Consider the following 13,428-nt stretch of genomic DNA (forward strand, 5'->3'; position numbering starts at 1 on the left):
CACGAGCTAGTCCAGCAACCCAACTCACAGCTTGGATCTAGACATAAGTCTTAAGTTACACTGCAGAGCAAGAAAAATAAAGGCTTATGAATTCAGGAAAAAGTTCTATTAAAGAACCTTCCTCAGCAAACAGCTAATGTACCATGTGATAACTAGGACAATCCCCAAGGATATCCCAAAACTGAAAGACTGAACTCTTCAGGCTGAAGAGTGTTCAAGAAGCTCTTTTCCTCGATTTGTTGAGGAAGCATTCCACACAATGGACAAGATAAGGACAACTCTCTCTTCTGACCTGCTTTAAAAAGAAAACAAAAGTCCCAGAGTGCTACTGTGTTCTCTATGGAGCAAATTTTTCTTGACATTTTAGGAATGTAGTGCAACTACTTTTCCAATTATGCTTTACAAAAGACTAACTGCAAGAGATGTTTAACTCCTGAGAAACAAACACAAGCTGTTGATATTGGACAGGTTTTTGATGCACATATAAAAGTAAAAAACTAATTTCTCAGAAAACTAACTTGGCACCTCATCTTGGTTAGAAGGCAGAAAAGTGGTAACGTCCTATTCTTAAGCCAATGTACCCTTTTGGATTTCACTTGCTCTCCACTCTCAACACTTACGGATATGTCTGCAGGTAAACTAATCTGGGTACCTAAAAATAATGCCACATATTTCATTTACCTCCCAATCACACCACATGCAGTGGCAGTAAAATCTGCCATACATCATCTAAATTCGTCAAGGGAGCCAGCTTTGCTTTTGCTGCAAACTGGAGCACAGTGTGTTTATGCAGGGACAGGGCTTTAAGCTCTCGTGGCACTGAACCAGTTGCTCAGCAGTGCCACCACCTCCCATGGAGCTCCATCCCCATCGTGCAGCACACTTCTGCCCAGGGAGTCTCCTCTGCCCTGTTTGGAAGCTGGCCACTGTGCAGCACAGGGTGAGAGGCTAACGGGAATGCTGAGGGGCCACAACCTTGCAGATAAGTGACTCCAAAGGGGCACTCTCCAAAAAGGCCCAACAAGAAAACATGCACACCAGAAACACTCAAACTGGGGTTGGCACCAACAAATTAGATGATGCAGAAAGTTCTTTAATGGCTTTAACCCATCAAATGCCTAATTAAACTAAAGAACTGTAGTTACATCAGGACGGACAAGAAAATCAAGTGGCTTCCAAAAAGGAAGCCCAGATTCTGCTCTCTACCTCAGAATGCACTGGCAGCTAGAAAGGGTCACGAAGCTGCACTGATCCCTCTTCACGCAATAAGTGCTCTTCTGCTGACCACTTGCCCAACACAGAAGGATAGTATCACCGACAGGCAAACCAACAGCCAGAGTCCTCCCCCTGCTACCACACTGGACACCAGAGATCCAAAGTGCCAGACAACTGGAGGGAGGAACAAGTCAATGCACTCACTGCAAAGGATATACAGACAGGAGCAAGCTGGCCAAGGACCCATGTCATGGGAGATGGAACCAGCTGGATGAGGAGTCCAGTTATGTAAAAGTTTCCCAGAGAGACTCATCTTTCATCCCCATTGCCCTTGGAACTCCCATGGCTTTACACAGTTGGGAGCCTCTCCAACAACCAGCAACCCCACACAGCACATGCGTTATTCAGACAGACCTCCCAACTGCCATGGAAGCAGAGTCAGCTCTCATGCAGGTGGCTTTTTGCCCCACCTCCAAGTTAATGTGGCAGGTGGGGCACCTGGTGGTGATCTCCTCATCAGTTCCCACCCACGGCTGGCCAGGCCCTGAGTGAAAACCAATCAGGAGGGTCTTTCTTGCCTGGCTGTGGACATCATCCATATGCCCACCCTCATTCAGGGCCCCCCGTGTCTACAGGGGGCCAGGGGCGGGTGCTGTCCCTGCCTCTGTACAGACCATAGTGCGTGGAGATACACCACCAGAGCCTGGGTAAATCAGAATGGTTTAGACCATCAACAGCTGTTTAGAAGTGTTTCAGCTGAGGAAAAATGTGTAGTATAAGCCCATTCAAAGGACAGTCTAGGGCCAAGGTTGAAGAGACAGCCGTTGATGTAGATTTGAACTAAGTTGAAAAATGTCTATGTATTTTTACATTTACTGCATTTTTTATTTCTAAAATAAAACATCTGATTTGTGAATTGTAAACATTCACGAAAGAGTGCAAGTCAATTTATTTATAGAATGGAAAAGGGGAAGATTTATGACAACTAAAATATGTGATTTCAACAGCACCAATTCTATTTTACAGCCCAGTACACCACCTAGAATGCCTGCTCATGCCTCTGTAATTTCTGTACCTTATTTAAAGTACTCCTAGTAAACTCATCCTCCGGGTATACATAAGAAATTACAGAAACACCACTAATAAAATAACTGCTTATCTGAAATACACACACTACACGCATACAGTAAGAGTGATGCAGCTGAAGGGGAAAAAAAAAAAAGTGAAAAAAGGAAAAAAAAAATGGGGGTGAGAGGAAATAAAAAAAGGTTTGGGCACCCCTTTTACACAAGCTCACAATAATAATGCTCACATTAAGTGCTAAATCAGCCTTCTTCACCCTTGGTTCTCCTTGTACAATATAGGCTAAAACTACAAAATGGTCATAATGTTCTGAATCTCTATTGCTCTTTCACTGCATCTTTTGTAGCAAAAAAGATTCAGAAAAATTCTCTTTGGAACTTCTCTTTTCTATGACATAAAAAGTCTACTGAGACTCATAAATACTAATGCCATTTAATCAGTCTGAAAAGTTTTAATGAGTTCTCACTAGAGTTGGTACAGAGATTATTCCTAACTATGGGATCAATTAATGAATTAGAAATGGAAGAAACAGCAAAGAAATAGTGTTTTAAATTAAGGTGATGATTTACATCACTTTTTCAATAGATGGATTGATTATTCATAAGAGTTATGACCATCTGCATTATTACAATATTTCTGCCTTTTTAAACAATGGATATAAGTGTTATTTGTTTTTAAAGTACACTACTAGTAAGGTCCTTTATTTTGCAAAAAAGCTATAGGCAAAACAACCAAAACACTGGAAATCAAGGCCTTGAACCACCACATCCTCCAGTACATGTTTGCATGGGAATGTCTGACACCCTCAGTTACAGCCACGTCTGAAATACATTTAGTAGCATAACATTTGTGTTACTATGGAACAAAACTGCTTTAAGATAACACTGGAAAGTTATAGCTGATATCTATATACCATATATAGAAACACACAAACAGTAAGGCTATTATGAAGTCCTTTAAAGCAAAAATGAATATCCTAAGATTTATTAATTCCAAAAGCGTTAACTAATTTGAGCCCTTTAAATCAAAATGGAACAGAACAATACAGTTAAGCAAAAGCACTTCTGTTTACTTCATTTTATTTCCAGATCAAGTCTGTGAAGTGTGTCAACAAATCACAGGATGATTGAGGTTGATCCAAGGAGCTTAGGTGGTCCAACCCCCTGCTCAGGCAGGGCCACCTAGGGCTTGCTTCCCAGGACTACATGCAGATGGTTTTTTAATATCTCTAAAGAGGGAGACTCTACGACCAGTCTGGGCAACCAATGCCAGTGCTCAGCCATCCTCAGCGTGAAGAAGTATTTCCCTGTGCTCAGACAGAGCCTCCTGTGTTTCAGTTTGTGTCCACTGCCTCTGGTTCTGCCACTGGGCACCACAGAAAAAAGTCTGGCTCTGCCTTCACACTCTCTCTTCAGGTATTCATACACATTATTAAGATCCTCTTGAGCATTTTCTTCTCTTTATTAGTGAACTGTCCCATCAATCTGGTCATTAACAAAGACATTAAACAAGACTGGAGCCCACATTGACCTCTGGTGCACACTGCTAGTCATTGGCATCCAACTAGACTTTGTGCCACTGATCATTACCCTCTGGGCTCAGCTGTTCAGACACTCAACCCACCTCACTGTCTGCTCATCTGGCCCACAGATCAACAGCTTGTCTCTGAGGATCTTATGGGAGAGAGAGTCCAAGGCCCAACTGTAGTCCAGGTAGACAGCAGCCACGGCTCTCCTCTCATTTGCCAGGCCAGTCATTTCATCGTAGAAATTTGTCAGGTTGGTCAAGCATAACTTCCCCTTTGTGAAGCCATGCTGACTGCTCCTGACAATTTGCTCATCCTTACTGTGCCTGGAAATGTTTTTCAGGATGAGCTGTTCTATCACCTTTCCAGGGATCAATGTGACTCTGAGCAGCCTGAAACTCCCCAGGTTCTTCCTTCTGCCCTTCTTCAAGATAGCAGTGACATTTGCTTTCCTACAGTCTTCGAGTACTTCTCCTCATCACCATAACTGATCAAAGATTAGCAAGAGTGGTCTTGCAATGACATTTGCTAGCTCCCCCAGCTCTCATGGGCTCCACCAAGGCCCATGGACTTATTCATGTCCAGTTTGCTTATGTATTCCCTGACATGATCCTCTTCAAAAAGAGTACCTTGTTCTTGCTCCAGATCTTCCCTGTGGTCTCTGGGACTCCTGACATGCTGCATTCAGCACTTGAGTCATTGACATGTCCTGTGTAACCAAGCTCCCCATCACATTCAGCAATGAGATTCCATTTTCCCTGGCATTCCTTTTGTTTCCTAAGTATGTGTAGAACCCATTCTTGTTGTTTTTGACATCCCTTGGCATATATAGTTGAATTTACCCAATTTCATAGTGGTGTCATCATTGAAACTCTGACTTTGCCTCTGCAGCACATTTTAAAAGTTCCCTTAAAGGGAGTTCCCGTTGTAAGAATTCAAAATATAGTAAAATACTAAGTAACAAATTCTGGAAAAATTTGAAACAACTTATTTTCCAAATTATAGTCATAAAGGTAAGAAAAAAAAGAAGCAAACAAAACCCATACTTTGAAAAGTTTGTCACTGCAGCAAATGATCTAAATAAAAAGTATGGAAAAGAACACAGTGTTTTGAACACTGTAGCCTGAAATTACTACAGTATTCAAGCACACATTGTTTGTACATATGTACAGCTCCAGATGGCTTTCCTACAAGTTGCAACTGTGTGTTTGAGAGCAGAATTTGGCATATATTTAAAAAAAATAGTAAACCACAAAATTCCTAGTATTTAGTCTGCAGATAACATTTTGATTACCTGGACTTAATTAAATATTCATATGACAGTGCATTGTTTCTAGTGTTGGAAGTTCGTATGAAACTTCATGCATTACAGGACAGTAAGACCTAGGCTGAATTTGCAGGGTGTATTTTGTTTGACATTCCTGTGCTGTGGCTTCACCATTCTGCTCATTCAGTACCTAGTTAACCAAAGACTGCAACCCAAAAGGTCAACATTTAAGAAATACCCAGATGGAAAATGTCATGGTTACAGGGGCTGGGACCAGTGTATCCTTATGTGGGTAGAACCAAAACTGTGTATTCTATACTCTCTATGTCAGTGCTCATGGGCTGTTAAGAAAATCATGGGTAGCAGCTGCCCAGGACAGACCTCACACCCCAGGCTATAACAGATAAGGAAAGAAGTTCAAGGTCAGGGGAGATGTTAACACCTTTCCCACCCAGCAGGAGTCCTCCTCCCTGTTAATGGGCCCATCCTTGCCTCGCCCCATGACTCATACAGAACTCCCCCCAGGAGCTATTTCTGTTTAATGGACCATCAAGGACTCACTGCATGACTCACGGACTGATATCAACCCATTGTGAGATGCTCCACCCAGGGGGAGGAGCCAAGTGCTCCCACCTGGATATAAACTGGGGTTCAGTACAGCACAGGGGGTCTTACCCACTGGATTTCCAGAGGACAAGAGCTACCAGACCTTTTCTATGAGACCACTGTTTCATCTGGACTGCTACCACCACCCTAACTACAGAGTATCAGGTTGTATTCTGACTCTGTCTGTGGTTTTCCTTTGTATTATTGCTTTTATTTTTTTTTTTTCTTATTAAATTGTATTTCTGACTTGGAGTCTCTCACTGGTTTGTTTTCAAACCATTACAGAAAATTATGACACCCTTCAATGATAGTAAAGTAGACATCATATCCATTTTATATCATTTTAGAACTAACTACCCACTTGTAGAAGGACGCCTGTGCAGCAACAGTTTCAGGCTGGTATGCCACTACAGCTAAATTCTGGATTAGGCTTCTGTGGCTACACTGTAGGTTCCACTTGGAGCTGCAGTGAAGTTTTGAAGCAAATCTGACAGTACTCAGTTGCTACATAATGGTTTGTTTCACTGAGTAGTTTTTGGTATATAGTAAGTGCTTTCAGCAGGAAGCTGAAGTGGGAAGTACTCTCAGGTGCCTACCAAGCAATCTCCAATGTTTAAACCTACATAAAAGTAAAAAGAACCTTATACAGCGTCCAGGCAGGGATCAGAGTAAATCTAACCCAACACAAAGCGTTCAAGTCACCTACTGCACAGATGCATGGGCCTAAGCACCTAATACACTGCTCTAGCAATCTGTTCCTCTTGTCCAATTTCTTGCTTATGCAAATGTTACCTACACATTCTGAGATTTTGCTGCAAACTTACTGATATTTTCTTCTTCTTGGGAGTTCTGTGTGTGTGCTAAATTCCCACACTTCGACATTTGTGACTTTTGCAGACGCGATTAAAAAAAGCTCAGCTGAATTACCTGCTCTAAGAACTCCAAATGCAGCTAAACTTCATATAAAGGAAAAGTGTGGATCCAAACATTCATGCTCTTCTTCAAAGAAAATAACAATACAAAACTACCATACACCCTGAAATTTTGCTTGTCTGATATAACTTTAAAGTTTAACATTATTAACTGTGATACAGATGCTCCTGTTATCTTCAAATATATTTTAGCTGTTAACAGAGCTAAGGCTACTTACTGCAGAATAAATAAAAAAAACTACAACAGTGTCACTGTGCTTGTTGCTGTTTTGGTTTTTTTTTAAACATTTTTGACCTTTTTAATTATTACCACTTTGTGACAATTCTGAAATAGAGTCAAATAAACTAAGATGCTCCTCACTTTCAGAATTACAGAACAGCTTAAAAACACTCCTCCATCCAAGTGAGAAGCATGCATCACACACCTCTCATCCTGTTTCACAAAACCATGCCATAAAACATCACAGGAGCAGATTCTGATTTTTTGTTCCCTAGATATACAGTTAAGCAAGAAAGAATAATTTTATATCAAAGCAATATTAAGGTGTGATTTAAGCTTCTTTTCAGCTCCTCCAAAACCTTGGGCTGCTTCCCAATATCTGGTCTCAACTGAGTATTAACATGTTAAAAATTCATAACTACTTGACTTTAAGGGGAAGTCTACTCATTTGCTGCTTAGATTCTTCAATATTTGGAACATACGATACATACAAGGTTTACTCACACAAGTACCTAACATGTCTATACAACCACCATCTTCATGAACAGGACTGTGTATACTTGCAGTATTTTTCTGAATATGTAAATTTACAAATGAAGTTCATCCACATACTAAGAATGTCAAGAGAACTCGTAACACAAAAAAACCAAACAAAACCCTAAGCCACTTTAGTTAGCACTGTTCCTTGTATGCCACATTGCACCAAACACTTCACTTTGTATTCCTAGGCAACACAAACACCATTTAGACTCTGGGTGAGAACATTAAGTAAAAAAGGCTGAAAAATCTCAGCTAATCATTCCACATGTATTTGTGTAACCATTTTTTCCTCAATAATCCTACTGAGAAAACAGTAATCACAGTCTAATCCAACTGAAGCTCTTCCTTAGAAATTAGTATGTCATGCATTTTTCTCCAGTAATGAAATTGCAGACCTTTAGAACTTACATTCCACTCAGGACAGACAAGAAGTGAGAAAAATATTTTAAGGAGAAGGGCAATTTAATTTCAAATAAAAGTGAAGGCATTCTGTTAACTAACTCTCAATTTAGCTTTCAGATATTCTCCCCACAGATTTCTCTTTCAGAATGAAGTTTGGAAAGCTACATATGAGAGAAACTAAACACCTCCACTATTTGAGAAAGATTGCTCAAAGTGATAGGTTTTAAATCAGAAAACAAGAATTATGATCTCAGAGATTTAGAAAGCAAGAGGAAAGAGATGACTTATGAAAAATATATGCCCTCTTTACAAAGAAGTATCTTTAATGTTTAGACACTTAAGAGGTAAATCAGCCATGAATGTATGAAAAATCAACTGATCTATGTTTAAGTAACTGTTTCCAAACTTCGAGTAGTGAAGTTAAGCTTGCAGATTTATGAACAGAGCAGAAAATCATTACGCTTTCCTATTACTGCACACTACCACGTAGTAAATCAGAGCAATATGCATTACAAACATTGTATGTAGTGGGAGGAGGAGATGCTTTCCAACAATTTCTTGCTTCAATACCATAAACACCTTTGAAAATAGAGGTTGCTGATTTTTATGTTTATGTTAAATCTCAATCTAAGCATTTATCATGCTAAAAAAAAAAATATATATATATATATATATATATATAGCCCAAACAGAATATTCCTAACTTTTCAGCTAATTTGTTCCCTCCCCTTCTTACCTTCTCTGGAGGTGCAGAAGGGTGAAATCTCTTTGCACAAACCAGAAATGCATCAGGCTGTGGCTTGCCCAACTTCACCTCGGGGTCATCTCCCAACACAATATGATGAAAAAGACCAAAGAAATCTTTGTGTCTGGCTGTTTTCATCTGAAATGTCACTTCAGCTGAGCTGGTGGCAACAGCTATGGGAACGTTGTGCTTGTGTAAATGACGGATCAGCTTATCAACCCCTGCAAGACAAATACATACATTTTATTTTTTAATGTATATGCATATATGTTGGTATACATACTAACATGAGTTCCTACTTACTATATATTTAGCAGTATTCCAACAATGCTGTTCTACCAAATATAACAAACTATTCCAAGCAGTTAGTATAGAAGAAAAATCTTGCTATATCTGAAACATTCCTTCACACAAAAATCATGGAACACTCCTGAAGTTATATACTTTTTCTGTCACCAAATGATGCTTTCTCAAAATATGCTTAAGTGCTGGGATTAAACCCCCAGCCCTGAATGAAGGTGGGCATATGGATGATGTCCACAACCACGCAAGAAAGACCCTCCTGATTGTTTTTCACCCAGGGCCTGGCCAGCCTTGGGTGGGAACTGATGAGGAGATCACCACCAGGTGCCCCCACCTGCTACATTAACTTGGGAGGCAGGGCAAGAAGCCACCTCTGTAAGTGCTGACTTTGCTTCCAGGGCAGTTGGGAGGCCTGTCTATACAGTATATTTGCTGAGTAGAGATTCTGGCTATTAGAGGGGCTCTCTGACTCTTCATAGGAAGTAGAGTTTCCAGGATAGTAGAAGATAATGAATTTCTATCTGGGAAACTACTATCTAACTGGACTGTTTGTCTGGCTGATTCTATCTCCCACAGCACAGTTCCTTGGCAAGCTCACTCCCTTCTTCATGTCCTTTGCAGTGGGTGAGTGCATTGACTTGTTCCTCCCTCCAGTTGTCCAGCACTTTGGATCTCTGGTGTATCATGTGGCAGTGGAAGGAGGGGTTTGGTTGCCGGTCTGCTTGTTAATGACAATATCATTTTATGTTGGGCAAGTGGTCAGCAAAAGATATGCCAGAAATGGGTTCAACATAATTACATAAGCACACTTACTAGAAGCTTATAAGCACTGTCCCCAGCATTATGTATGTTTATCCTTTCCAGCTTTGAAAGAGAAAAGCATACAGGGAAAGATTTTCTTTTCTATGCAGTTTTGCTCCTGAGGAGTGGGGGGGTTGGGAGAAAAAGAAGTTGAAGAAATATACTCTTCTCACTGAATAGGATAGTTTTATTTTCTGAAGCAGGTATCCAACTGGCTTAAACCAGCCCCTAAGACAGCCTCGTTTCCCTCTTCTGCAATTACTACAGCAAGTACCACTGGGCAGAGGAGGGGAGCTGTCAGTCACAGTCGTTAATACGAGAGCTTTAACTGTTGATGCTATGCACCCAGAGTAATGAACACCTCGAGCCTAATGGGTAGAAACTTCAATTCAATCTAGTTAGTCTTCTAAGGAAGGTTAATGCAGGGAACAGTGAAAACACAGCAGTCTGTGCAAGAAGGAAACACACTTCATTATTCCATGAAAGTTCTGAGTATCCCATGAAAAGGTTTCAATGCTTCTTCACTGCAGCATTGTAAATGCTGGACACCCCTCCTAGACAAAGTAATTAGCAGTGTCTAATTGAGAATGAGAGCGGAGGTCCAGTCTTTATCAAATCACAAAAAAAAAATATATATCCCTCTATATCTGTAAAATCATCTCAGCTCTGCTTCTTGGCATGAATCCATACTGTGCTGGACACAGGGTATTCGTTTCAGGTAGATGAACCTCCAGCTGATTTTTGGTTCATTGAACCAACTTGAGAACAATTCTTTGTTTTCATCTTCCAGCTGCATGAATTCTTACCCTACTTTTCATGCCTGGTTATACTAAAGTAATCTGATTCCTTTCCTCCTCATTCACTGTCAAACTTAAGTCTGGTCCCAGCTCCCTCAAAACATTCCTATTCCTCATCATTTAATTCTTTCCTTTGCAATCCCAGCACCTGTAATGTGCATTGCCCACGTGATCCAGTGTTTCTGCTCCATTTTGAAAATTCTGTAAAAAACCATTTTACCTGCAATACATTTTTCCTAATTGTGGTGTTATGCCCAACTTTGAGAAGTTTTAATTACTACTGATAATAAAGTGTGTAGATTAGTAAATTGGTGCATTAACTAAGTCATCTATCTGGAAATATGACCTGTAGACATGGCCCTCTGCAGATTTCTTCCCCGTTCTCCAGAATCTAATCAACCAATAAATAACTGACATTTCCAGCTCCACGCTTGTATTCAAAGACAGCCTTCAAACTATAAATACATGCACTTCTGTCATGTTAAGATTTCCAGTTGGACAGAAATAACAAGTGTTATTCTTCCTTTAATGTCAAAATATCACCCATTTAAAAGTCGTCCTATACCCCCTTAAATGATTATAGTAAGAATAAGCAAGTGCATTTTTTCCCAAATGATACTACTCTGTTCTCTTCCAGACACAGATTATGAAAAATTAAATTCTGAAACACATTAAGTAAGTCTATATTAAATTGATGGAAGTACTAACATCTCTTAATGTAAACCAGTAGCCTAAATGTCTCTTTTATAAAAATAAGATGCATTTGTTCAGAGGAATAAATTCTAAATAGTCTGCAAAATTTAACAAGGCTAGCATATCATGTGTGTAGTAATATAAAGTCGTCTAAAGATTACAGAAGAAGATTCTTCCCACCTCCTGTGCCCTTGCTATGATATAGTATCAGCTGAATCTTGGGCTGCATCAAAGAAGTATGGCCAGCAGGTTGAGGTGATTCCACTCTGCCCTGGTGAGACCTCGCCCGAGTACTGTGTCCAGCTCGGGAGTCCCCAGTGCAAGAGGAACACAGACCTGTTGCTGTTGGAGTAGGTCCAGAGGAAGGCCACAGAAATGATCAGATTGCTGGAGCACCTCTCCTACAAGGACAGGCTGAGAGAGTGGGCATTGTTGAGCCTGGAGAAGAGAAGGTTCCAGGGAAACTTTATTGTAGCCTTCCAGTATCTGAAAGGGGCCGACAGGAAAGCCGGGGAAGAACTTTTTGCAAGGTCTTGTGCCAGGATGAGAGCTAATGCCTTTAATGTGGAAAAGGGTAGATGTAGATTAGAAATTAGGAAGAAGTTCTTCACTAGGAGGGTGGTGAAACACTGGAGCAGGTTGCCCAGGAAAGCTGTAGATGCTTCACCACTGGAGGTGTTCAATAACAGGCTGGATGGGGCTTTGAGTAACTTGATCTAGTGGGAGGTGTCCCTGCCTGTGGTTAGAACTCGATGATCTTTAAGTCCCTTCCAACCCAAACCATTCTGTGATAGTTTCCTCTGAAGTTGCACTCTACTCAATTAGCTAATTTTCTTTAGTCCTATTGCATCACAGATTCAGTTCATCTGTCACTGATGGGTATGTTTACTCCTTCAAGATTCTCTCTCATATTCCCAAGTGACTTCAGTGTGTAAATGTGTGCATGTGTGCTTACTTTCTTTTTTTTTGTCTTCACTACAAGGGAGATAAAATGCCGCTGTCCTTAATAGCTCCAGAGAGCAAAGATTTACATTATTCAGAAAATGCACCTTAATATAAATATGCCATTTAAAATATTATTATTTGCATAAGTGTAAACACAGCAAGACAGATTAGGAAACCAACAGAAGGGGAAAAACAGCTACACAGAAAAGAAAAAAAAAAAAAAAGGCATATGGAAGAATGGCTCGTTTCACTTAAGCTGAAGACAGCAGCAGTTGAAAAATATTTTCACTCCAGATTTGTTGTTTCTTTGTAAAAGCTACAGATCAAAAAAATCCATTTTTGTTTGCATCAATTACCACCAGTATAGCTTTAGACACTTTGCCACCACATCAAATTACTCGCACAATTATTATACTAATTCAGCATATAATTCTTCATTAGGAAGATAATATATTTCTCAGTATCTTTCTTGTGTTTTTTTTACAGAAAACATCCACAGAAGGGGAAATAGGGAAGTGCTTTAAAGAGCTGTAAGAGACTTCCCTTGGTACATACTTTGTCACTGTAACCCCTATAGCTACACAGATTTTTCAATCAAATGAAGACTTCAGTTACATTAAATCCAACCAAATAAAAACTCAATGGCTATGAAGAAGTATGCTTTTTGAAAATTCCTGTGAATTTGCTAATTGCTAATTTACTTGTAGCTAGCATGTAAGGGACCAAGGCCCATCCATCACAGAGGGAGGCAACTGCTAGGCTTCCTGGAACCACCTCCAGCCCTCCTACTGGAAACTTAGCCATATGCAGCAAGTTCTTTTTCCTTTTTCCTTTCTTTGGGAATCTTTGACTACAAGCAAAAAATAAAGAAAGATCAAACAAAATAATGATCTCTGGTTTTCCTGCTACAGATACACTCCCAATGTGGCACACATTCAATAGCAATCTCAGGTAGTACAATGTAAATTATTTAAGTAATCATAAAAAAAAAACCAACCTAGGAATAAATATCCCACAGTGCTATGCTTTATTTCCAAACATACCCTTTCATTTCAAATAACAAAAAAAGGTAAACACCTTCTTTTCTGTCTTTAAATATTAAGTTTTAGAACAGACACAGAAGCTTACTTTAAAGGTAACAGTTAAACACCAATGAGTATCAGAAAGAAAAACAGGTGAAAAGAACTGTAACTTGGGTTTAGTTACAGAAGCTGAAAAGAAGAATAGGCTTTAAATGTCAGCATCTTTAGAACTCAATTACTCAAAAACAACAAAGAATTTAACAACTTTAGGAAAAGAAGAAAATTAAATCCACAGAAAGAAATTACACAGAATCACAGAATAACAGAATCAC

General features: G+C 39.8%; 1 protein-coding gene across 1 annotated transcript in view; it reads right to left on the reverse strand.

Annotated features, from left to right (window-relative positions):
* Window positions 1–8,763, reverse strand: part of LOC103772184 (pseudouridine-5'-monophosphatase-like) — a gene marked incomplete at its 5' end in the record, with an annotated part of 33,598 nt that extends 24,835 nt beyond the window's left edge. The window contains one exon of the mRNA XM_008939505.1: window positions 8,527–8,763. Within this exon, the coding sequence (XP_008937753.1) occupies window positions 8,527–8,763 (237 nt within the window). The remainder of the gene's footprint in view (window positions 1–8,526) is intronic.
* Window positions 8,764–13,428: the final 4,665 nt, after the last annotated feature.

Source organism: Merops nubicus, unplaced genomic scaffold, assembly GCF_000691845.1.
Source record: "Merops nubicus isolate BGI_N331 unplaced genomic scaffold, ASM69184v1 scaffold3724, whole genome shotgun sequence".
In the NCBI taxonomy this organism is placed as follows: Eukaryota; Metazoa; Chordata; class Aves; order Coraciiformes; family Meropidae; genus Merops; species Merops nubicus.